Source organism: Orcinus orca, chromosome 4, assembly GCF_937001465.1.
Source record: "Orcinus orca chromosome 4, mOrcOrc1.1, whole genome shotgun sequence".
Lineage (NCBI taxonomy): Eukaryota > Metazoa > Chordata > Mammalia > Artiodactyla > Delphinidae > Orcinus > Orcinus orca.
This window is the reverse complement of record NC_064562.1, coordinates 153,770,326-153,796,217: the sequence shown is the minus strand read 5'-3', so window position 1 is coordinate 153,796,217 and position 25,892 is coordinate 153,770,326. Positions and strand designations below refer to the sequence as shown.

The following is a 25,892-nucleotide window of genomic DNA, read 5'->3' as shown; positions in this document are numbered from 1 at the left end:
GTGCTTCCCTTTTGTCCTTTGCCCGGGCCTGGCTTTGTGCTGGCCACCTCGGGCGCTGCCCTCGCGACAGGGGGCAGGGGGCGACCTCTGCTTCCGAGGGCTGAGGTCAAGGGGGGCACGGCCACACAGCTCATTAGTGGCGGTCGCTGCTTGACTCTCGTTAGAAACTAGTCCTGTTCCTTTCACTTTGTCACTGTGATTCCTGTCATTTTGGGGATATTAGAACTGTCTCCTGTGACCTAAGTCATTATAGGAACCATCATAAATTGCCTCAGCGCCCCCCCCCAACTCTACAGACTGGTAGAGAGCTTCACTGGCGTACTCATCTTAGGTTTGAAATGTAATAGCTTTCTTTTCTTTCTCTTTTTCTAATGCTGCAGTGTTCTAAGAACGGAGGCATCTAGGCTGAATGGAATTCAGCATCAAAAAAAGTCCTCTTTCTGTTCCGAAGGTTGTAAAGTGCGTGAAGATGAAGCAGGCACCGGAGATCCTTGGCAACACGAACGGAAAGACTCCGAGCTGTGAAGTGAGTCGTGAGTGCTCCGTGTTTCTGAGCAAAGCCCAGCTCTCCGCCGGTCTGCAGGAGGGAGTTGTGCAGAAGTTCAATGGCCACGACGCTCTTCCTTTTATCCCAGCCGAGAGGCTGAAAGACCTCACCTCCCGCGTCTTTAATGGAGACCCCGGTGCTCATGATGCCAAATTGCGTTTGGAGTCCCAGGAAATGAAGGGACTTGGGACACCACCTGACACTACCCCTGTCAAAAATGGCTCTCCAGAGATCAAGCTGAAAATCACCAAAACATACATGAACGGGAAACCTCTCTTTGAGTCCTCCATATGTGGCGATGGTGCTGCCACCGTGTCCCAGTCGGAAGACGATGGACAGAGACCAGCGAGCAAAGCGCGGCGGACCAGGAAGAGGAGCGCGAAGCTGCTGCTGGGGCGGGGCCTCGCCGAGGCGGCCCTGGCGTCCCGGGCCTCGAGCCCCTCGGCCGAAAAGGTATCTGCGAGTGAGGAGTTCTGCTGACCGGGGTAGAGGGCGGCCCCAGCTCCCGGCACAGGGGGGCCCCGAAGGATGCGTGGTGCACGGGGGGCGGGAGGAGGTGGGCTCAGCCCCCCGAGGCCTGCTCTGCAGCTCGGGCCCCTGGCTGTGGCAACGGCAGACACTCACAGCAGCCTGCCGAGCAGTGCTGAGGCCTAGAGATTAAGCATAAAGAGTAAACAAGGGGACTTCCCTGGTGGTCCAGTGGTCAAGACTTTGCCTTCCAATGCTGGGGGTTCGGGGTCGATCCCTGGTTGGGGAGCTAAGATCCCACATGCCTCAGGGCCGAAAAAACAAACCATAAAAAGAAGTCAGAAGCAATAGTGTAACAAATTCAATAAAGACTTCAGAAAATGGTCCACATCCAAAAACAAAAACTTTAATTAAAAAAAAAAAAAAAAAAGATGAAATGAGTGTCTGACCCCAGGCCTGGCCCGTTCCCAAGCCCTTGACCTTCAGGCTGTCCTGTCTTCATGGATCTCCTCTCCAGCGATACCCTTTAGCCTGAATCTGGTTGGCAGAGGAGCATGGGGATCGAGTGGGGGCCTCCTCAGTCTGTGCTGTCCGAGGAGGGGAGCGGGCTGCGCTGTGCAGGTGTGCTCCTACCTTCCCGCCCCGCGGTTCACCGTCACTCCCAGGTCTCCTCCCCCGGTGGCCCTGCAGATGGGCTGCTGCCTTGAGGGCTGGGGCTGCGCCTCAGGCCTTCACGTTCTTGGTTCCAGGACAGAGTGCATCTCTTGAGTGCGCGTGAATGAGTGTTCACTCATCAAAGGCCGGGGTGGAGACCCCCTAACGTGGGATGACAAACGTGGTGGTTTATGCCACCAAGTCTTAAATGACACTCGGGAACCTTGACCTTGGCAGAAGGAACTGGGGAGGGCTCTGTAGCCGCCCTTGTTCACCGAGGGGCTGATGGTCTAGATTAACAGGGTCTGGAACACGTCCTGTGCTCACTGGTCAGCCAAAGCTCCTGGCCCACTTGCAGGAGTGGGGAGAGGGGACTCGAGACCAGTTTGGGTTGTATCATCACTAAGGTTGGAGTAATTAGTGTAACAATATAGTTGAGGAATCTTGGTTACAATCCCACAGGTGGGAAGGGAAAGGACCAAAATTTCCCTGAAAAGTTAAAATAACGAAGAACTTTGAGGGTTTAAAAAAATGTCTTTTGACTGCTCAAGGGCTCTAATGTAAGCATAACGGTGAATTATTTAAAAGCCTAGTTGAGTGACCTGGGCTGATACAATGGTTTTTCTGAAGCACCCACGGTGTAGGGAACCTCACTCTTTTATGGGGGAAGAGGCCGGTGCAAGTTATCCCTAGCTCTCTGCCACTTGCTTTTGGTAAAACCTGGGTAAATCACCTGCTTTTGACTCTTAGAGTCTCATTTGACTCTTCAGGGTGGGGACGATAATATTATACTTGTCCTGATAGGGTTGTCACGTGGCTTTGATGACACCGTCAGTGTAAAACTGGGATGTTGTGGAATAACGTGAGAGCCAGCATTTTTTCAAAAGCGTGTAAGGAGTGCTCGCTTTGGCAGCACATATACAAAAGCGTGTAATGTGACAGCTCTGTGTCAGCCCTCACCACCTGATGTGTGTAACAACCGGGGTTCTCCTCGGTTTACAGATGTGGAAACTGAGGCCCAAAGAAGTTCAGCGATTTGCTCAAGTAGGTGGCGGTCTTAGAGGGAGGCCTGGGGCCGTGCTGACTGGGCTCGTCCTCCTGGAGAGAAGGTTGTTCTTGCCAGCCTTCAGCCTCCTAATTGGCCTGGGCTCTAAGACGGAGAGACCGAGACTCCAAGAGCCCCAGGCCTTGGATGGTGGGTGGTGGGGCTGAGACTTGCTGCCAGGCCCCCGTGTCCTCGCCACCCTGGGTCCTCTCTCCAGCAGGTTAACTGTCAGACGAGGGCTCAGAAGGGGCGGGAGGGTCAGGGTATGAATTCCATGACGGTTCTTCTCCAACCTGCGAATAAGCTCCATTAACGATCACCCACCAGGCCAAGGAAATAGATTTACGTGGAGATGCTCGTAATGTTGTGCACCTGCAGTCCTTTAGCTGCGGGCATGCTGTGCACCTGCAGTGTGCTAGGCACTTGCTGACCTCTAGCTGAGGGCAAGAGACGAACGATTTTGATGAAGTGATATCAGGGCTGTTACCTGAAAAACAGTGAGGGAAAGCATGCTTCTTTTTAGGGGTGTGTGTGTGTGTGTGTGTGTGTGTGTGTGTGTGTGTGTGTGTTGAATCTCTTGTCTGACTAATCCTTGGTCTTCTATGGATAGGAGGCTGGATTTAGGGGTAGGTACTAGATGTATCTTTTGTTGTTATTCATTTTCAGATTCCAGCTAAGAAAGAATCCTGTCCAAATAGCAGCAGAGACAAAGACCAGCTGTTGAAGTACAACGTCGGGGATTTGGTGTGGTCCAAGGTGTCCGGTTACCCCTGGTGGCCATGCATGGTCTCCGACGATCCGCTCCTGCACAGCTACACCAAACTGAAAGGTATTGCGTTTGGGGGGCTGTTTTTCCATCTTTATCTTCTGCACTTAATTGTTTTCATCTCCAAACTTCTTTATTACTCTTCCTTAAACAGCCCTACTGTGGTTCTTTTTTTCTCTTTTTTATTGTGTTAAAATACACAAACATAAAACGTACCATCTTAACCATTTTTAAGTGCACAGTTGAGTGGGATGAAATACATTCACATTGTTGTGCAGCCGTCACCACCATACATCCCCAAAGTTCTTTTCATCCTGTAAATCTGAAACTCTGTCCCTGTTAAGTAGCAGGTCCTCAGTGCCCCCTCCCCAGCCCCTGGCAGCCACTGCTCTACTTTCTATCTGCTGCTGCCTGTGGTTTCGACTTGCATTTCCCTAGTGATCAGTGATGTTGAGCATCTTTTCGTGTGCTTAGTGGCCATTCATACAACAAGGTTTGAATCGGCTTGGAGGTGGGGGTGGGGTGGGTTGTTGTTAAGTTTTTTGTGGTTCATTTTGCAACTTTGCCTAAAGTTAGTGATTCACACGTGACACATTGCCTTTTCTTTTTATATCCAAATTAGATACGTACTTTATCTGATTGAATTAGTATTAAAAGAGAAAGCAGTCTTTGCCTTTTATTGCTTTTCAGGTTTTATGATAAGTAATTTATTATTACTTAGATATACAGCCACTGCTTCAGCATGATTTTCAGAATTAGTATTTTATACTAAGTTTTAGTTTAAAAAAAAGTCCCAGTTTATTTTATTAGGCCTGTGGGAAGAAGGAAAAAAACTAGAAATGACCATCTTTTTGGTGTCATGAAACTTGGGGACGTAAATCAGTACACAGAACAGTTAAGAACATATTAAGAATGTATGTTATTGATTAGAGCAGATGCTAATTTAAATAATAATTGGACAGTTCATGAAACACATAAAAACTCATGTGTTTTTGGAGGGAAAAAAACCCTCAAATGAGGTGGTTTTGAGATTCTCCTGAAGAGTTGCTCTACAGTTTGAATTTGGTTTGAGGGAGGTGAGAGGTGGTGACACAGAGCTGGAGGTGACCAAGTTGGTGCCCAAGTGACCTGTGCCCCCCAGAAGCGCGGGTGGCTGGAGCTGTGGGCTGGCCTTGCATGGCCTCAGCGTGAGTGCGTGGCCTCTCTTGGCCTCTGGATGGAGGCCTGAGCTCTCGCCGGGGCAGCGCTGCTGGGAGTGGGGTACGCTGGTGGCTCCCTGGCAAACAGGCTTGAGGGGGTGCAGGTTCGGGATGAAGAGGACCTGTCCTCAGCCCCAGGCGCCAGGTCTCCCGCCCCCTGGGTGGTTGGACCCTGCCCCGAGGCCCAGGCGTGCGCATGCACTCTGCAGGAAGGCGGTGGCTGGAGAGGAGCCTGTGGGCTGGCTTTGGCTCTGACTCGGTGGAGGGCATTTAGCATCCTCAGCTTGCCAGCATCAGGGAGTCCCTGCCACAGGGCTTCAGGGGTCCCAGGGTGCACCCCTGCTCTTGTGTTCACCCTGAGGCTGAATCAGGGTGCCCTTCCCAGCCTCTGCGGTCTCGAGCAGCCCCACTCTCTCAGGCTGCTCTGGTCTTGTGATCAGACTCAGGGCTCACGGCCAGGCAGGAGTTGTTGTGGGAAGGTGCCCAAACTTGGAAGGAGGGGTGCAGCCCAACAGTGCGCTTCTCTAGGCATGGTTTTGGGTTGCCGGGAGGCACAGCCTCCGTAATCACAGATCAACTTCTGAAGACTGACGATGTGCATTTGCAAAGCAGCTCAGTAGGGAGAGAGCCAGGATGCAGGCCTTGCAGCTGGAAGGGGATTCAGATGACCTTTGAAAAACAAAGGGTCAGAGGAACCCGTGAGAACCTGGGGGTGGCGGAAGGACACGTGCAGCCGGCGCCTGCCCAGGAGGTGGTGGCCAAGAGCTCTCCAGTGGGAAGGCACGGCCCCGCTTGTCATTGGTGAATCATCAGTGGCCGTGCTTGGGACCGGGCTCCCTGATAGCCTTACTTGCTCTGTGGTTTTAATCCTCCCTGAGGATCCATCGGCTTATTGAATGCTAGCTCTTCATTTTTACCATGTGTTTCATGGTTAAGGGGCTGGCGTTTTTCTGTGAAGGTGAACTCCCTCCTAAAAAATTACTTATGTATTACAGTCTTCACTCTTTTTAATGCGCAAATCGTCCCAGATTTGGCCGGTGGGAGCCCATGAAGTCCCTTTCAGCCGTGTCCTTCTGACACGTCTCCATCCGTCTTGGAGCACTTCCTTACGTGTCGCCCAACTAAATACACTCCGGGCTCATTTTGAACTTTCTTTGCCCCAGTCCTGGAACCAGCTGTTTCTGAGAAGAAACCTGGGTCCTTTTTTTTTTTTTTTGCAGTACGTGGGCCTCTCACTGTTGTGGCCTCTCCCCCGTTGAGGAGCACAGGCTCTGGACGCGCAGGCTCAGCGCCCATGGCTCATGGGCCCAGCCGCTCAACGGCATGTGGGACCTTCCTGGACCGGGGCATGAACCTGTGTCCCCTGCATCGGCAGGCGGACTCTCAACCACTGTGCCACCAGGGAAGCCCCCTGGGTCCTTTTAGTAGAGAGTGGTGTATGGAAGCTCGGGTCTGGGCTCTGGTTGTGTCCAAGGCCATGGGAGACAGAGGGGCACTGGGGTGTGAGGCAGGTCTCCTGGCAGTGCTGAGCCCAGCTCCCTGTGCAGCACCCCGTGCTGGGCGTGCCTGAGGGGCTAGGCGTCCTTGCAGGGGAAGGGCGGGGCTATGGTGGAGGGTCGGCTTTTGGCATGGGGCTGGCTGAGCAGGGGGTCTTGGGAAGCAGGAACTTTTTTTTCCCTGTAAGATGGAACTCCCTCACCCTACCCCTGATTCCCACCCCCGATTTTCTTTTTTTTCTTTTTGTGTGTGTGTACTTCTTTTTATTTATCATACTTGGGATTACTTGAATCTGGATCAGTAGTAATGCACTTAAGCTTTAAAAATTGAAGTATAATCTACATGCAGAAGAGAGCACAGCTCTTTGGAGAGTTCAGGTTTCCTTTGAAAATCTGATAGCATTTTCGTGATTTGTAGCAGCAGAACTTGTCTTGGTGACCGTCTCCCAGGACATCTAGATGGATTAACCAGCAGCTTTGAGGCCTAACCCCTTAAGCTGGAAACAAGATAAATGTGTGTTTTGGGTATTATACTGTGAAGAAGACTGGATTCTTTTGCAGCTGGGAACGCCACCATCTCCCTGGTGCACCTGGGTCCTACTAGTCTTCTCTTACCAGGGTATCGAGTCAAATTATCTTCTGTTGTGGAGATTTTTGTTTTCACCTTTTCTGTGTTATGGAAAGGAACCCTCATTGCTTTTTTTCTAAATCCCAGCATTTTCTAAAAATATTGTAGGTACCCTGACTTTCTCATGTTCTGGGTTATTAGACACTGTAATAGGACTTTTTCCTCCTTGCTTGTTCTGTGGCTACGAAGAGAGGTGTGTTAAGATTTCCCACTGGGATAATGGATGTGCCTTTTTCTACTTGAAATTTTGTCAGTTTCTGCTTTACCTACTTTGGGGGCTCTGGACCCCCAGGGACTGAACCAGGAAACTCAGGCGGTGATCCTTGTTCTTTGTTTCCTGTGGAATTCTGTGGCCTTTTGTCCTTGTGATTTTGTCCCTTGCTTCTGTAGACACCTGGCCTCGTCTGCATTGTTGTGGCTTCTCTTCCTCTCTGTATCTGCAGCGCTGAGGCAGCCTTATCTCTTTGTGGGGTCCATTCTGCATGCATGAATGGCTGTTGTCAACTCAAAGGCCCCACAGAATCTGGACAGAGACTCTGGCTCAGTCTAGCCCAGGGGGTCAGGGGCCACCTTGCGTCTAATGTGCCGTGATGGGGAGGAAACGAACATAGTACAAAATTAGGTTCCTGGGCTATTGGTGGAGGCCACGTTCTCTTAGAAGGGAGAGTGGGTGGGGCATCAGTGATAAATGTTTTCATACCAACAGTGATTGATGAACATCAGAAGTCACAGGAAGGAAGGGTTACTAACAAATGGTGCTGGGACAGTTGGTTAATTACGGTGGTAAAAATGAGTGATTCACTTGTCAATTTTGGACCAAAAGAAAATTCATATGAATTAGAAAAAAAACCTTAAAAATACAAGAAAGTTGGGTTACATTTGTTACCAAATTTCCAGGCAGGAAAGAAACGTTTAATTAATTTTATAAACTTAGGATCAGCCTATCATGTTCTCCTCTGCTTTTTTTTCCAGCTGACATGTAAAGAGCATTTTTTCTGTCATTAACTATTTATTTTAAAAAATGATGTGCGTTCATATTATTTCATCATATGTACTGTAATAGATTTTCTTCATTATGCAAATGCTATGACATATATTTATATTCATTTTTATGACCAAGGGAGGTTCTTTCGAAGTATTAAAATAATTGAAGCAGACACAAATCTCTCAACATATTTTTGAACCTTAGCTGTTTTAAAATCCAATAAGTGTACACACTTATAAACAAGTCAGATTGTACTGAGAGGTTAATAGTGAAAAATAGTCCCCTTCCCTCCCCAGAAGGAATTACTTTTAACTGTAAACATTTTCTTCCAGTTTGAACTATTTTTTGATTTATCATTTAGGTGTTTTCTTTTGACTTTCTGTTATGGAAGATGAAGATTAATCTCTTCAGTCATTTCCTGTTTCTTTCCCTTTCATCCTCCCCATATAATTAACTCACTGTTTTTATTACATCAAACTTAGTTGTTCACATAATTTTGACTATGTAAGTATCATTCAGTGAAAAACTGAGCTGTGTTCTTTAACTGCATTTTCTTTCTTGTACAACCTTTTGTTTTTCCTGGAGTTAATTATTGCCTTTCTTTTGAAATTGTATACTTTGCTGTCCATACAGCTTTAATTTTTTTCAAGTATTTATTTCTCTGTCCTTAAAACTCATCCTATTATGTAGTTAGTTTTTCCGATTGGGGGAAAAAATGAAAACCTTGTTTGATTCCCATTTTCCTTTTCTGCTTCTTGGATCTCTTTTTTTTTTTTTTGCGGTACGCGGGCCTCTCACTGTTGTAGCCTCTCCCGTTGCGGAGCACAGGCTGTGGACGTGCAGGCTCAGCTGCCATGGCTCATGGGCCCAGCCGCTCCGCGGCATGTGGGATCTTCCCGGACCGGGGCACGAACCCGCGTCCCCTGCATCAGCAGGCAGACTTTCAACCACTGCGCCACCAGGGAAGCCCAGATCTCATTTTTTAACCTTTTTCCTTGCTGCCAAGATTTTCTTTCAGTGTGGAAGAATTCTTTCCTCTCCTCTTTTCTTCCCTTGGCGCTCTCTCCTAGAATCTCCCTTTCTCCTACCTAACTCTATTACTGGCACTCTGTCTTTTGCATAGTAGTAATCTTAGACTTTCTTTAAGATGCTTTACTGAGTTACATGCACTGTTTTCTATGGTGCCACATTGTGCTCTTCCGTGGTCAGTTTTCCTTTTTTGTTGGAGTACATTTTTGGCATCCTAAGGAAGTGTAAATGGTGGGTATTGATACATTTGAGTTCCTGTGGTTCGGAGGGTGCTGCTTCGCTCTCCTCACACTCAATTAATGATCTGGCTAGGTGTAGAATTTTATGTTGAAAATAATTCTTCTCGGAATTTTGAAGGTATTACTCCATTTCCTTCTAGCATCCAGAGTTGCTCTTGAAGTACCTTGCCATTCTGTTTCTCATTTCATGAACATGGAAGCTGTTCTCTTCCCCTCCCCCAATAGCTTGAATGTCACAAGGATGTGCCCTGATGTGGGTCACCCATTGGATGAGGCACTTAGGGGGGGTTTTAGTTCTGAGACGTGCTCTTGTGTTGTTAATTCTCTGATGAGTTTCTCTGTTTCTCTCTCTAGAAGGCCAGTTATTTGGGTATCATACCTCCTGGATTGATCCTGTGGGTTTCTTATGAGAGTAGATTTTTTCATTTTAATCTTTTTCTTCTTTCTGGGAGATTTCTTAACTTTTTAAATTTTTTTGGCTTTTATTTTATTCTTAACTTTCCATCCAAGCTTTCTTCTTTTTTCCAATTAATTAATTAATTAATTTTTGGCTATGCTGGGTCTTTGTTGCTGTGCGTGGGCTTTCTCTAGTTGGGGCAAGCGGGGGCTACTCTTCATTGCAGTGCACGGGCTCTAGGCACGCGGGCTTCAGTAGTTGTGGCACACGGGCTCTAGAGTGCAGGCTCAGTAGTTGTGGCACACGGCCTCAGTAGTTGTGGCACACGGCCTCAGTAGTTGTGGCTTGTGGGCTCTAGAGTGCAGGCTCAGTAGCTGTGGCACATGGGCTTAGTTGCTCTGTGGCATGTGGGATCTTCCCGGACCAGGGCTTGAACCCGTGTCCCCTGCATTGGCAGGTGGATTCTTAACCACTTTGCCACCAGGGAAGCCCCAAGCTTTCTTCTTGAGTTTTATTTTCATGACTGTATTTTAAAATTTCTCGTAGCGCTTTCTTTGTCTTTGTTCTCTTCTCATAGCAAACTAGAGTTCCCCTCTGTCAGGTGTCATCTCTTCCTGGCATAGTGTCTGTGGTCCTGCAGAGCCTGTTTGTTTCTGTGTGTTTTGGAATCATTCATGTTAGAGGTTTCTCTGGGTCCTGCGGGGGCAGACCTTGGCGCTGCGCTTGTGTCTGAGAGGGCTGCACTCAGCTGCCTGCAGCCCGTGTGTAGGGAGACTGTTAGCTTATCTTACAGGGTCTGGCTGGCTGGTGGTCGCTTAGTTGGGGGAAGCTCCAACTTTTGGAGAAAAGACACAGTGGAGAGGTTTTTCCTCTGGTGCATGGCTTCTCTTGGGAGTGTCCTGTGATATTTTGTGGCCAGTGCTCTGTGTGAGGGAACAGGGACTGGCATTTCCCCAGTGGAGATCTGCCTTTCTTCCCCACCTTGGCACAGAGGTCTGACCTTTGAACCAGCTGTTTTCAACCTCACTCCACCCCAGCCGAATCTGGCACTCCTCCTTCTGGGTTTGGGGACCAGGTTCCTTCTGTCTGCACTGAGGATGTGGCTGCTTCTTCCTGCTAAGAGTAACAGCGGTGCACGTGTGAGGGGTTACTCTGTGGCCTCATGGCTGCCCTGGGAGGTCATCAATGCCCTTATTCCCCCTCTGAGCGCCGTGAGTGAGTGGCCGGCCCAGGGCCACCCGGCTGGTATGTGGGAGGGCTGGGATTTGAACCCAGGCTGTGAACAGTAGCCTGTGTCCCCTCACTGCTGCCCGGTCCCCTTTTGCTGTTGTCCTCTCTCGTCTTATTTATTTGGGGTCTTCTTCAGTGGCTCTTGGAAGGGAGGGGATGAGGCGTGAATCTGGTCAGCATTCTTTCCCAGTCGGTCTTGAACCTCATCTAAGTCTCGTAAATGTGTTTCCCCTTTTGGGGTGGAGTGTGGTGGGGAGAAAAAGAGCAGGACTTATTTTGAGGTTAACGGATTCCAACAGCACCCAATAAAGCAACTTCAAAGCAGCTCCTAACTTTATATCAGTAATTATTAATAGATTTGCCTAATTTCATCCCAAATTCCAACTTTCAAGTTCTAACATTTTATTTTAAAAACTAGGTCAGAAAAAGAGTGCACGCCAGTATCACGTACAGTTCTTTGGTGATGCCCCAGAAAGAGCTTGGATATTTGAGAAGAGCCTTGTAGCTTTTGAAGGAGAAGGACAGTTTGCAAACTTATGCCAGGAAAGTGCCAAGCAGGCACCCACGAAAGCTGAGAAAATTAAGGTGATAGACGTTCCTTAAGTATAATTCTAGACCAAAACTTTTATTTCTATTCTTAATTATTTATCTTGTTTTGAACCTGTGGTTGGTTGAAATGTTGTAACGGCTTCTTATGTCTGTCACTGTTTACTTTTGCCAAGTGTGCTGTGTTATACAGTATGGCAGGTTTCTTTAGAGACACAGGTTGTCCTTTTTACTCCTTTGATGACTCCCAGAGATAATTGTTTTATAATTTTTGTTTTCCTTTATATATATCTATATATAAACACGTATATAATATTATATATGAGTGTTAGTTAAATGTAATTGGAATTGATTTCTAGTTTAAAGAAACAGTAGAGTTTTACTGGTCTGAACTCTGTCAAAAACCTTCGAGTTAATGGGTTTTTGTAGTTTTTGATTTCTATATTTATCTGAAATTCTAAAAGTATTCTTCTTTAAAGTGGGTTAACTTTTATGTTTATATAATGAAACTTACAATGTCTTATGTTCTCTTTTCAGCTGTTGAAACCTATTTCAGGGAAATTGAGGGCCCAGTGGGCAATGGGCATCGTTCAGGCAGAAGCAGCTGCAAGCATGTCCGTAGAGGAGAGGAAAGCCAAGTTCACCTTCCTTTACGTGGGGGACCAGCTCCATCTCAACCCCCACGTGGCCAAGGAGGCAGGCGTTGCTGTGGAGTCTCTGGGAGAAATGGTAGGGTCCTCAGGAGTCAGGGAAGAAGCTGCTGACAGCCCGAAGTCCACGAGGGAAGAGGGCGTTCCTGTCAAGAGGAGGCGGAGAGCCCAGCTGTCCTGCTCTGCTGAGAACCAAGACAGTGACCCGGGGACAGGAAAAAACACTCCTCAAAAGATGGCAGAGGCCGAGCCCAAGCGAGGAGTGGGGTCTCCTCCAGGGAGGAAGAAGGCCATGGCCTCCACTCCGAGAAGCAGGAAGGGCGATGCGGCGTCCCAGTTTCTGGTCTTCTGTCAAAAGCACAGGGACGAGGTCGGTGTTGTGATGGCTTCTGAGTGGTTGTGTTTTCATTCTGGGGAGTTTCTGCATTTGAGGGACATCCCTTGCAGTGCAGAGTCACCTGTTTCTCAGCCTTATCAGCACAGTCTGTAGCGAGCCTTCTGTCGATTTTAGATCTAATAAGCAAGTGTTGTTAGGGAACGGCCATTTTAACTCTTGGGAGCAACGATATTTACCTTTGCACTCCGGGTTATGAAAATACTCCCACAGGGACAGCGGGAGGCAGGCTGCTCGTTGCTGGAAGCTCGGCCTTGTCCTGGACGTCTGGTCCTGGGCTAGCGTCTTCTCCAGGAGGCGGTTACAGAACCGCACGCAGCCACTGGCGCCATGGCGTTTGAAGGGCAGTACCGTGTCAGTGACGAAGACATTTGACTAGCGTTCTTAATCATTTTTATAGAATAAACCGTCTCTTTGGACATGGTCCAGGCTTGATTCCATTGTAAGGAACTAAAGGGATTAGGCCGCCATCTTTGGTTCTTCACTGTTACTTGAAGTGAGTGGGTTGGTGGGACTTTTCTCAGGAATGTAAGGCAGGTGTAATGTTAGAAAATCTGTTATTGTGATTTGCTGTCGCACATTAAATGATCATCTCAGTAGGTGGAGAAAAGGCATTTGAGAAAAGCCACGCAACTTGTGGGATCTTAGTTCCGCAACCAGGGATTGAACCTGGGCCGTTGGCAGTGAGAGTGCAGAGTCCTAACCACTGGACCACCAGGGAATTCTCCAGAAGTCGTTGTTTGTTTGTTTGTTTGAATTTATTTATTTTTGGCTGCATTGGGTCTTCGTTGCTGCACGTGGGCTTTCTCTAGTTGCAGCGAGCGGGGGCTACCCTTCGTTGCGGTGCACGTGCTTCTCATTGTGGTGGCTTCTCCTGTTGCGGAGCACAGGCTCTAGAGTGCGGGCTCAGTAGTTGTGGTGCACAGGCTTAGTTGCTCCGCGGCACGTGGGATCTTCCTGGACCAGGGCTCGAACCCCTGTCCCCTGCATTGGCAGGTGGATTCTTAACCAGTGCGCCACCAGGGAAGTCCCAAGTCATTGCTTTCTGATACACACGCAGCAAGCCAGGATTAGAAGGGAACTTCCTTTAATCTGCTGAGGGGTGATTATCAGAAACTTTAAGCATCACACGTATTGAAGGAACTGTAGAGCATTCTCTCTCTAATCATGAACAAGGCAGGATACCCTTCTGTCACCACTGACATTAGATGTTGTAGTGAAAGTACTGGCAGTACAGTAAGAGGAGAAAAAAATAGAGAGGCCTGACTGTAAAGGAGGCGGTCCATGTGGAGACTCAAGGGAGTGTACAGGAGACCTTGAGACTCAGGAAGAGTTCCCGGCACCAGGAGAGATGAGAGCAACACACAGAGAGGAAGTGGAACGCCAAAAATGTGGTGTCTGTGATAGTAACAAAATAAGGTACCAAGGGATAAATATGACAGAATACGTCTAACTTTGGAGAAGAATGGCTGGTATTTTAGCAGACCTGAACAGAGATAAATAGGAGGCGCACGGTGTTCAGAGCGGTGTTCTGGGGTCGGCGTTGTCACCTCTCCTCTGCTAGACTGTAAATCCAGTATCATCCTGGGAGAACTCCCAAAAGGCACTTCTCTGCCTTTTTAAGTAGACGCTAGCATAGCCACGTTTGAAGAGAGCTCAGCCGGAGGACTTGCCCCACACAGAGGAAGTTCTGTTACCGAAAACTGCACAGAGCAGAACCCAGAAGCAGACTCGCAAGCGTGTGGAGGCAGATGGGAGAGGACTGCTGGCCAGCTGAGTGGGCCGCTGCTCAGGACAGGCACTGGGACCGCACCGGTGAGGTCAGAGCTCGGCCAACACGGCAGAAGAGCTTTGTCTCTTTGTGGGGGAGGGTTTCTTAAGGCAGACTGATCATAAAGGAGCTGCGTTAAAATGAGATGAAAGCTATATGTGCAGAGCTCAAGCGACCCTGAAGGGCAGAGTGGAAAGGCTTTGAGAAGGACAGTTTACAGAAGAACCTGGATGGCCAGTGAGTTCACAAAGAGAGGCTGCTGAGCCCGGGAACAGCAGGGAACCTCATGTCGCGGTCATAGTGAGGCGAGTGGGCACAAGCCCAGCGCCTCTGTGGTCAAGGAGATGAAGCCACGGTGGGAATCCCCATGCAGGGCTGGCAGAGGATCATTCCTTACACCTAGCTTCAAGAGAAATCTGGCAATAGCCAGTGAAATTGAAGATGCACATTCTCTTTGTCTTGTAATTTCACCGCAAGGTATTTACCCTTGAGGAGTTTTGCCCTCGCGCCCAAGGAGGCAGCACAGTGTTCAGAATTGTAAGACGCTGTGGAAGGAATGACAGATGGTGGCATGTCCTGCCACGTAACTCTAGACTTACTGCACGTCCAGGAGGAGAGTAAGTTGCTGAAGGATGTGCAGATCCCGTCACCGAAAGTGTGAAAAGTACAACATACCCACTGTTTTGTTTGGCCTACCTGCCTACCTGCATCCACGCAGAGTCCGGGTGTAGCTCCAGGTCCGCGCCTCTGTCCAGGTGCTGACACCTGGCGGGGATCTGTGGGTGGGGACCAGCCGGAGCACGGAGCAGTGTGCACTTACCGCGCCGGGCCTGCTGTGAGTGAGGTGCGAGCTGTAAGGTCAGGCTGTGCGACACCCGTATTTGAAGCTGGACCCCCATCACGCCCGGGGAGCCGGGAGCAGGGCGTGGCCGTGACAGCTCAGCACCGCCAGCCGGCCGCACTCGGCCTCTTCCTGGTCCCTGCGTATCTCCGCGCAGTCTCCACTCATTTGAAAGTGTGAAAGAGAATTCAGACCACTTTCCAAAGACCATCCCTTTTACTTCTGCGGAACCAACTTGCTCTCCGTCAACCCTTCCAGCACTGCGAGACGCACCAAGAAGTTTATCACTGCGGAGATTGCTCATGAGCTGTACGCCAGAGGCGGCCGTGTGGGGCTGTGCTGTGCACCCAGACCCCCTGCAGCTCACAGCACAGCCTCTCTGCCTCTGAGCATCCCTCCAGAGCCCATTCTGCACAGCTTTGCCATGGGCATCACGCTCAGTGCAAACACCAAACTGAAGGTGCACAGTTACAGTTCAGTTCTGCTGCCTCTCCCTGGTCTTTGCGGGGGGTGAGCCCCATGAGCCCTTCCCCTCCTGTCTGGGTTTGGGTGCTGGTGGGCTTTGATAATTCCATGTTGTCAGAAAAGTGATGGCTACTAGGATATTCTTTACCTGTTATTAACAAGTGTGTTTGTGCTGGCCCTGTAATGAGTAATTCTAGACTTGAATTGAGGAAGCTGCGCCCTGATTCCATCCTGTAGAATAATCTGGGTCTTTCTAGGGGTTTCTTTTTGGAGAGTGGTGGTGCACCCAAGGATGGTTTCTGTTTGGTTGGTAATTGTTAATCAGTGGCCAGCCCTTGAGGGACAGAGCGGGCGGAGCCTCCTTTTCTGGGGTCACTAGATAGAAGACTGTGACTGTCAAGGACATTTGATTGCCACTTGCCTCCTTTTTTTTGCTGCACATTTCCAGCTTTCTTCTTGCAAATGAAGAGCTTCTTGAAACGGGTTGAGCTCTTTGTTAACACGTTTTGATGGTCCGTCTTCGTCCAGCAGGCTTAGCTTGGACGTGCAGCTCCCTCTGCTCCTGAATGCCGCTCCAGGGGCTGGAGGTGGGGGAGAGGCATGTGCTGGGAGACGGGTCCGTGGCCTGTGAGGAGCTGGCGAGGCTGGTGGACAGCTGCCAGCAGCCGTGCCGTGCCCGTGTGTGGTTTGCACACGAGGAGGTGAGAGTGGCTGGGTGAGGCCTCCCGCGAGGGGAGAGAGTTTACTAAGGCACCAGCACTTTTATCAGCAGGTGTTTCTCGCCTCAGTTTCCGATTTCTGAAGCCTCTTCCCACTTTCTCTGACCCTGATTTTTACAGCTTCATTGGAGTTGCACCACTGTTTTAGGTCTCAGCTCTGCATGAACATTTGTGTTAGGTGTCTGTTGCCGCGTAACAGGTCACCGCAAAGCTTAGTGCCTTAAGAGAGCAACACGCATTGCTTGTCTTGGTGTTTCTGGGTCGGGAGTTTGGGAGCAGCTCAGCTGGGTGGTGCTGCCTCAGGGTCTCTCATGAGGTCGCAGTTAGGGTGTCAGCTGGGGCTGCAGCCTCATCTGAAGGCCAGAGTGGGCCAGAGGACCTTCCTGCAAGGTGCTGCTCTCCACTCGGAGGCCAGTCGTGCCCCCAGCAGGTGGTCACAGGGGGCAGGTGGAGGCCTTCTACGCCCTAGACTTGGAAGTCCTGTGTGGCCGTGTGTGCACCGTCCAGTGGCTCTGCCGGATGGCAGGAGGGAGGCCCGGGGACAGAGGCGAGGCTCGCGGGAGGTTCTCAGAAGACGTGTGAGGAGGCCGGGGGAGGGGCGAGCAACCTCTGAGGAGCCCACGGCGTCCCGGGTCGTGCTGGTGACATTTTAGCTGTGTGGGTTTGTGGGTATTTGGTTTTCCATATATTTTTTTTCCCAAGGAGTGGAAAGGCTTTAATGAACATTACAAAGGGACTGGGTGAGGGGGACACAAACCCCCAATCCAGCCTTTGTTGCCCATTTCAGTGGCTGAGGAGGAGGGGAGGGGCTCCACCCTGCTTAGCTGTTCCCAGGCCCAGAGGCAGCTGGAGGGCGGTCCCTGCAAGTCTCCCCTCCCCGCGAGGGGCTGAGTGCTGCCAGAGCGGGGAGGCCTGAGGCAGCCAGCCGACCTCCAAGGTCAGGGGAGGCCCAGGACCAGGCAGGGGAGTCAGAGGTTGGAAGGGTAGATGGACTGAACAGGAGGGGGCAGCTCTTGGGTCCCCAGACAGCATTGTCACAGAGGGGCCAGGGCCTGCTGGCTCCAGGGACCGAGACCCTCACAAAGGAGCAGCCCCCCTCCCCCTGATCAGCAATGGTCAGGAGAAGGTCTGAGGGACAAGAGAGGACAGGGGCCTGGGTGAGCAGAGGAGGAAGAGCCGCGGGCACGGGCAGGGTGGGACCTGCGGCTCCTGCTGGCGATGAGGTTGGCGGTGGGGCGAGTGATGCTGCCTGTCGGGGTCCAGGACTCGTCGACACGGATGCGCCCGTCGCAGTTGGGCGTTCAGCTTCTGGGCGAGCTTGTGGGCAGCCTTGCGGCCCGCCGAGCCTGTCGGCGTGTGGTCGGGCTTTTTCTGAGGCATCTTCCGGGGGCTGCCCTTGCTCTTGGCCAGGCTGTGCTTGGACACCTACTGTGGAAGTGTCCACCAGGACAACCACCGCCTCCCCCAGCCGCGCGCAGGCATCTCACCACCTCGCTCCATGCGGGGCCTGCTTCCCCCGACCCCCTCCTCCCCTGCGGGCGCCGCGCCTGGGCTCGAGGCTGCCAGGCGGCTGTGCCCGCGCCAGCCGTGATGACTGCTGCTTGTCCATACTGTTGTGTGTCTCAAACAGTTTATCAGAAACACAGTGGTGGCCGTGGTGGTGGAGCGCTCCGCGTGTTGGAGACCTTGCCAGTACACTGTCGTGAGGAACTGTTCGGCTCTCGTGACAGCACAGCGAGCCCTGTCTCCTGGCTGAGCGCGAGGAGGTGAAGCCACCCCTCAGCAGTGAAGTGACACAGGCGGGAGGCAGACCGGGACCCGGCCCCGACTGTGCCCGCGTGCAGAGCCTGTAGCGGTTGTGCTGTGTGGCGTCCTCATGAGACTGTGCGTTGGGGTGAGCGGTCGTGGCCCTCGTGGGCCCAGCAGAGGTGAGGGTGAAAACGCCTGGGCGCTCCCAGGAGGCGGGCACCGCGGGCCGGCGGCAGCTGTGGCCAGCGCATCTCCTGTCCTGGCGGAGCGCTGCTTGCATGGGTGCGAGCGGGCAGCGCCGGGCTGAGAGCTGAAAGGACGCCTGCAGCCGGCCTGCGGAGGGGGAGGTCTCCGGGCGTGTGGGCCCGTGCAGTCAGCGGGTCCAGCCTGCTGTGCGCCCAGCCTGTGGGGGGCCGTCCGGCGTGTGGCTCAGGCGCATGGGTGCGGGCTGATGGGAGTGGGTGCACCTCTGCCTGGCTGGCGCGCAGCGGCAGGAGTCCCACCCGCGGCGGCCTGGGCTGGGGGCCCTCTGGGATGGAGCGTCAGTGGTGAGCGGACAGGATGGAGAGCCAGGAAGGGTGGGCAGGCACAGGACGTGCAGGAGCGGAGCTGGCCAGCCTGGCACGGGCTTCAGGTGCGAGGGGCAGGGTGACCTCTGGGGCTTCCGAGTCCTGTTTGGGGAAGCAGCTGCGAGCACTTACATTACCCTTCATTCTGATCGGGGATGCTGTGGCCTGGGCTGGGCGACAGCCCCGCAGACGCATGTGCTGTGCTCCAGGAGTCTTGGATCTGCAGCTCTGCATGGAAGCCTTTGCCGCGAGGGTCTCAGATCTTTGATGCTGGAAGTGTTGGGGGCCGCGGGTGGGGTGGCAGGCAGGCTGGGCGGGAGGGGAGGGTGCCCCAAGTTGAGAGGAGAGAGCAGGCGTGTGTGGGGCTGGAGACACCCAGGCAGGCGCAGGATGGGAACAGGGATGCCCGGGGGAGCGTGGGAGCCGGAGCCGGGCTTTGACGTGCAGAGTTGCTGGGGTGCTGGTGTCTGGCAGGGCCAAGGTGGGCGTGTTGAGGCGCGGGGACCCTGGAGGCCGTAGGAAGCCATCTGTGGGGCGGAGTTGTGGATTGGGGCTTGCGTTTGGGGGCAGAGGCTGCCGTGTTGGCTGGGCAAGTAGTAGGTCCAGGTGGTGACAGGAACCAACCCACTGATGAAGTGTCACAGTAAGTCCATCACAGAGGGCAGTGGAGACACACCTTCCCTTACCCAAGTTACTTCTCAGAGCTGTGGCGGACGAGCCACATTGAACCTGGGCTCTGGCTCCCAAGCCAGCAGCCAGTGCTCGGACGCAGTCGGCAAAGCTTTCTTGGAAGGGCCTGGGGCACAGAGGTCTCTGTTGCACTTCCTCCGCTCTGCTGTTGTAGCCTGCAAACAGCCGCGGAGGACTTGGGAGTTCATGCCTGCGGCCGAGTTCAGAGAAGACTTTACTGTGGGCATTGATGCTCGAATTTCCTCTAATTATCACGTGCTATGAAATATTTCTCCTCTGATTTTTTTTTTTTTTTTTTGGCCATGCCGTGTGGCTTGCGGGATCTTAGTTCCCTGACCAGGGATTGAACCCGCGCCCTCAGCAGTGAAAGCGCTGAGTCCTAACCATTGGACCATCGGGGGTTCCCCGATTTTTTTCAACATTTAAAAATGTTAACTCAATTCTTAGTCCATAGGCCGTACGAAAACAGGAAGGTGGGTCAGATCTGCTCTGTGGCTGCGGTTTACGGACCTCGCACCCTGCTGTTGGTGGTCCTCAAAGTCGGGGCACATTAGAACCCATGGGAAACCTTTAAAATAGCAGAAGCAGGTCCGCTGGGTTGGAGCGGCCTTGGCAGGGACCTGAGCACCATAGTTTTACACCCTAACCCCCTCCCCCCCCCCCCCGCACCGATTATCACAGTGCACGGCCCGGACCCACTCCTCACAGCCCAGTGACGGGGCTCTTCTGGAGACCTTGTGAAGATGCGCGTCCCCGGAGCGGGGCCTGAGGATCTGCATTTCCTGTGTGCTGCAGGGCCTGGGAGCTCTGTGTCCCGGCTGTGAGGAGTGGCTGTCTCAGGGTGCAGCGGGGCGGGGCTCCTTGGCCACGTCTACGCCCTCCTAGCGCGGACCTGAAAGGAGGAGGGTTGGTGCTACAGCCAGTGAGAAAACCAGCCAAGGGCTCGCCCCTGCACCCAGAGGTGGTGTTTCCTCCTGCTGGCTACTCAAGGCTGCCTAGGAAATTGCAAGTTACCGACAGTTTAGTGATTTTGGAAAAGTTTACTTTTTCTCTTATCACTTATCATTGCCTGCATTTACACAAATAAGCTGGAATTGTTTCCACCAGCGCTGTTTTCAATGAGTTACACATCAGTTAAACACTGTTTTTGTTTGAAGCCTTTATGGGACATAGTTCCATGACGTGGGAGTGAGAGCACCACGTGCTGAGTAGCCAGGGGCCGTGCCGCGCGCATTGTGTGAGTTCGGGCGTCCAGCCTTCCTATCGCACCTTTCCTGTGTCCGCAGGTTGTCGCTGAGCACCCGGACGCCTCTGCCGAGGAGATTGAAGAGCTGCTTGGATCCCAGTGGAATATGCTCAACGAGAAACAGAAAGCACGCTATCACACCAAGTTTGCCCTCGTGGCCCCGTCCCCGTCGGAAGAAGACTCTGGTAACCGTAGCTCTGTGCTCATGTCCTCTGCGTAGCCGTGGTGTGTGCCGTGTGGCGGCCTGCGCTCCGGCTCTGACCCGAGTGCAGCGGTCACAGTAAAGCAACCTCCGCTGCCTGGTCTCCTTGCTCGTTGTCGCCAGAGCTGTTCCATGGGATCCTCTGTGGCCCTGCGGGCCCCTCGTTCTCCTGCCCCTGCAGCCTGTGTGGGAGGTGTGGTGAGGGAGCAGAAGGGAGGCATGGAGTCCAGGCGGCCTCCAGGGCCGAGGCTCACGTGACGGGCCGGGGTCAGACCTCAGGCCTTTGTCCTGCAGCGAGGCTGCCGTCCCGGCTGGGGCTGCGCCTGCACCTTGTGGGGGGCTTCCCACTGTGGGCAGGCGCTCTGGCCCTGGGGCTGGCCGTTCATGGCCTGTTGGCCTGAGAGCTCACAGGGTGAGGAGGGTGACCGTGGACTGACGTTGAATGTGGGTAGCCTCTGGTTCTTTTCTTAGGCCTTCAGGGCGAAGAAACAAAAAGTGCCGCTCTGCCCTGGGCTATGGTAAGAGAAGGGAGGCTTAATGCTGTGAGCTCTGGGGAAGACAGGTCACCGCGGTTGGGTGTGTCCTCCCTGCCTGTGGGAAACTGACACCTGTAATGGGAAGATAAGTGTGATGTGTTTGGGCATACGAAAGAATTCTGCATCTCTCAAGGCTCGTCATTGAAGAGTCGTGCAGAGGCCTCCAGACCCGCCTGACAGGGTGCTTCGTGGGCACGAGCTTCGTGGGCACGAGCTCGGTCAGCACCGAGGTGGCCTACATCCGTGTTGCCTTCCTGTTCTGTTTGCACGTGTTCCCATCTTGATTTTAGGGCTTTCTAGAACTCCACAGCAACCATCTAATGATATCAATAGTGAACTTCATTCAAGTTGTTCAGGGTTTGTTGCGAATACTACGATTTAGAATAGGGAGGATGTTTAGGATTTGTGTATTTTCTTTAAAAGGCAAGAAGTTTACCAGACTCTTATCAGTACGCTACATCTAGAAAAGTGTCCTTTTCAGTGACTGCTGATTTAAGAATAGTCAGGTTTTACTGAAGCCAGATTCACCTTATCCCTGAAGAGTGAGTGTGACTTGATTGTGTGTCCCACTTTGTCACCATCCCGAGTACTTGGCAGACAGGAGCATGGGTGGTCCCTGCCCCCAGTGTGTGTAAGGTGTGTGTTTGCCCTGCAGGCCTTGAGCCCTCCCTCTCAGGGACCCCAAGATGATGGGCCATGGTGTCAGCTGTCCCATCCTTTCAGTGTCAGGAATTCAGACAGATGCCCATCTTGCTCATCTCTGTAAGAAACGACCGCTGCCTCATCCCGACACAGGGGGAGGACCTTATGTAGAGGGCGAAGGACTACAACTTCACCTCCCCTGGGGGCTGTACCTAGTGCACACGTGCTGAGGAGGTGCTGGCAGGCCCGTGGATCCACAGCCACCGCTCCACAGGCCTCTCCTGGTGTTCCCCTGAGGCCAGCCCAGAGCTTAGTGAAGGCCACTCTCAGGCCGGCTTATGCCAGTCTGGTACTGGCAGCTGGTGAGGCCAGCGCTCCGGTTCTGCTCTTCTCTTGCAATGTTGGGCCTGGACCTGAGGCGGAGCCCCGGGCCCGTATCAGTCCAGGGCTGCTGGACGCAGGGACCTGAGCCTCCTGGCGGGTGTGCTCCGCCCCCCTCCGTAGGGTTTGAGGACAACACTGCCCTCCCAGGAGATGTTTGGTGAACAGTCCAGGAGCAAACCCTGAACCTCTGTAAAGCAGTCCTGCAAATGGAGACACTGGATTTGTGTTAAATAAACCTTGGCGTGTTCAAATTAGTCCTCTCTCTAGAATCTGCATTCTTACCTTACGTCTTGTTTTTCTGTCAGTACTGTTCGGACACCTTAAGTCTCAGATTAGGTGGTCTCCCTGAGGACACCTAACATGTGGCACAGTTAAGCAAACATGTAGAAGGCGCTTAGTCTGCAGATACACATGGATTGTTTCACTTAAGATGCTTCTTTAAGGAAATGTGTTAACGGATTTTGTAAAAATACTGGGTTATATTTAGATTTAATGCTATAGTACATTAAAGTGTAACAGATACCAATATAATAATCCCTAGATGAGATAAGGATTTTCTACTTGCCATTTGGAAAGTGCAGAGGTTTGACCTGTGGTACTTAGGCCCTGAGGAAATGAATAGGGTTTCAGGAGGCCCATCGCTGCTGGAGCTACACGCTGAAGGCGCTGGGCAGCTGCTCGGTGCTCTAGAGGACAGCTTGTGGAGGGTTTTTCATGTAAGTTTCCCCCATCCCCATTCCAAGGTAACTTAAATGGGAAAAAAAGAAACCACACGAAGAGGACACAGGACCCTATAGAAGATGCTGAAGTTGAGGACGCTCCCAGGAAGAGACTCAGGACCGACAGGCACAGTCTTCGGAAGGTAATTACGTCCTGGGTGGGCCTGGCTGCGGGAACCAGTTCCCCCGGGCCACAGGCGGGATGCGGGGAGGCGTCCTCCGCAGGCGTCAGCTGGAGGCTGGGGCTGGCCTTCCCCTTGGAGCTTCCTCAAGAAGGCCGCTGAGGAGAGCAAGCTTTTATCTGCCAGGGAATTTAACACATCCCAACACTCAATAATTCTTGATGTTCAGATTCAACAAAATTGTGTGCTTAAAATGACTCTTGAATGTAGGGCATATTATTCAGTGTATAAATAATGAGTTGACAGGAGAACATCAAAATCCACTGTATGTTATGCTTCATAAGAAGTTTAAAAATCCATTAAAGGCATTGAAATAGGTTTTATGAACCTATTTCATGGACAGGAGAGCACTCTCCCGGGGCACCTGTCAGGTGTCCAGCAATGAGCTAGGTAATGAGCTAGGTAACACTGATGTGTGCAATTACCTGGGAGCACATATTCAGTTTCTCCTCTGGCCACCTGCCGTTGAAGTGGTCCTTTACTGGCAGTCATGCTGACACTGGTTGCTTTGAAATATTTGTATAAAGGATTTACCTTAAAAAAAAAAAAAATGTGTGTGACCCTGGACATTTGAAATACCAAAATTCACATTAAGTAGCTAGACAGAAATTTTACTAACTAGTAGCTCAGGAAATAGCAGATGATTTTTAAAAAGAGTAGTGTTGAGTTTGATTTTTATAAACCCAAGTTGATAAGCCATATCAGGTATAATTCCTAATATGCTTTGAGCACTTGGATGGGCCAGGTAGCATTCCCAGTGCTGGGCACCTGTTACTTTGTCCCCGGTCTTGTGACCCATCCCTGCTGGAGTCCGGGGCAAACTCGGCCTCCTGGGCGGCAGGGTGGCTGTGAGGCAGTGGTGCCCCAGTGCTGTCCAGACTACATTGTTTGAATTCTGAGCGCTAGACCAGTCTTCATGATAGTTTTGTGTGTGCGCTATTTTTCTGTTGTGAAATGTGCTTTCGGATGATCTTTGTTTGTGAGCTTTGTCTGGGGCTTATCTCAGGATTGGAAATGGTCCGCCTGGTGGGCTGGAGCGAACTGGGCGCACTTCTCATGGACTGGGCTCCCCTAGGGCAGAAGTGGCGCTCCCTCCGGTTCGCTGCACTCTGAACCCAGAGGACGGTTGGTAGCATGTCGAGGAGCCTCATTCCAGGTTCTCAGAGTGGCTGGTTAGGTCAGGGTTGGCCTGGCCCCTGCCCCTCCCTCCCAGCAGCTGTCAGAGTGGGGCGGGTGGGCAGGGGAGGATCGGCCCAGTGACGGAGAGGGTGTCAGCTGGGCGGCCACAGTCGCTGACTGTCTGTGCAGAGCACGCCTCCGCAGGAAGACGTTTCTGTCACACGGCTTTTCAGCAGCCTGTGTTCGTTCACATTGGAGACTTTTCCCCTTTCTTTCCTTTTTCTTTTTCTTTGTTCTCCCTTCCTTCTTTCCTCCCTTCGCCCCCCCCAACCCCCCTTTTATAACAGAGAGAGACGTTCACAGACAAAACATCCCGCACAGGCTCTTGCAAGGCCATCGAGGCAGCCTCCTCGCTCAAGAGCCAGGCAGGTAATGTGGGCGGCGCTCCTTCCAGGTCCCCTGGGCTGGCGGTGGGCGGCCGGCCTGGTCCTGTCCTTGGGGAGCCCCCCTGGGGGGGGGTGGAGCCAGGGATGAGCGTGTGAGCAGGAAGCTGGGACCTAGAGGGGGCGGTGGGAGGAGGTTCTCATGCGGTTAAGGGTGAAGTGCTTTAGTGTGAAGTTGTTTTCATGGTCAGCAAGTGTCATTGAAGTCACTCTTCTGCTGACTTCTACTTGGCTGTATTGTTTTCAGTTTAAATTATATTAGAGAAGTGATTTGAATCAGAAATGTCCAGGTTTCTGACTTGATGGTACCAGTTGTTGCTGTAAATCCCACTGTTTTTAGTACCCAATTCTCCATGTATATTAGCTAAAAAGCAAAAGTAATGACTGGTTATTTCTGTTCTACATGTTGAAGAAACTAGCTTAAAATGTTTGTGAAAAATAACTGTCAAAACAATGAAGGGGGAATCAGGTCACTTTTTACCTTTTCATTAATTATCTTTTTGATGTATCTGTCTGGTAGTTCATTAAAGAAAGCTTACCATCTCCAAATCATAATAAGAAAGGAAAATAAAATTCAGAGTAAGTGAAGATTGGAAATGGCTCTGTTTCCCTTATTTTGCGTAAAGAGCTGTACTGGTTTTTAAAAATTAATTGAACAGACTGTTTTAAAAAAACAGCGTTTGTGAACAATTTGAACACTGAGTGGACATTTGATGATAGAAAGGGTTGTTACTTTTAAGTGTGATAGTGCTGTTGTGGCCGCATTCAGACCTTACGTGCAGAGGCGCTCTAGCTTCCCATGGGTAAAACCACATGCCTGGGATCTGCTGCAGAAGAGCCGGCAGGGGGACGCGGCGCCAGGCGTGGGTGGACTGGTGTGGCCCAGGTGGTGGGTTGGGGGCCGGGCAGGGGGACCTGACATCAGGCTTGGGTGGACTGGTGTGGCCCAGGCGGGGCTTTGGGGGCGGGGTAGGGGACGTGGCACCAGGCGTGGGTAGACTGGTGTGGCCCAGGCGTGGGTTGGGGGCCGGGCAGGGGGACGTGGGAGTTCACTGTCCAGCTCATCAGCCCTGATTTTTCCACAACAAAAAGTTAAGCCCAGAAAATCCATCTTCAGAAACTTCATTTATTAGCGGGGTACTTTTAAAGCAGGAAAGAGATTGAGGGTTTAAGGTTTCAAACTTTACTTTATAAACCAAAATTATTTTACAGCCACAAAACATCTGTCTGACGCCTGCAAACCCCTGAAGAAGCGGCACCGGGCCCCCGCAGCGGCGTCTGCGTCGCTCGCCTTCAGCAAAAGCTCCTCTCCTTCTGCATCCTTAACTGAGAATGAGGTAAA

The 25,892-nt window shown here is 51.7% G+C and overlaps 1 protein-coding gene across 8 annotated transcripts in view; it reads left to right on the top strand.

The window, feature by feature from the left end:
- NSD2 (nuclear receptor binding SET domain protein 2) overlaps positions 1–25,892 on the top strand; it is a 76,511-nt gene that overhangs the window by 23,058 nt on the left and 27,561 nt on the right. For 4 of the 8 annotated variants that reach the window (XM_049709430.1, XM_049709432.1, XM_049709429.1 and 1 more), the window contains exons 2-10: positions 381–1,000; positions 2,672–2,713; positions 3,381–3,543; positions 11,102–11,268; positions 11,767–12,249; positions 20,364–20,508; positions 22,831–22,949; positions 24,455–24,536; positions 25,763–25,887. In XM_049709430.1, coding sequence (XP_049565387.1) covers positions 410–1,000; positions 2,672–2,713; positions 3,381–3,543; positions 11,102–11,268; positions 11,767–12,249; positions 20,364–20,508; positions 22,831–22,949; positions 24,455–24,536; positions 25,763–25,887 — 1,917 coding nt within the window. In that variant the 5' untranslated portion in view covers positions 381–409. The remainder of the gene's footprint in view (positions 1–380; positions 1,001–2,671; positions 2,714–3,380; positions 3,544–11,101; positions 11,269–11,766; positions 12,250–20,363; positions 20,509–22,830; positions 22,950–24,454; positions 24,537–25,762; positions 25,888–25,892) is intronic. The other 4 variants (XM_049709433.1, XM_049709431.1, XM_049709436.1 and 1 more) reach the window with 2 other exon arrangements.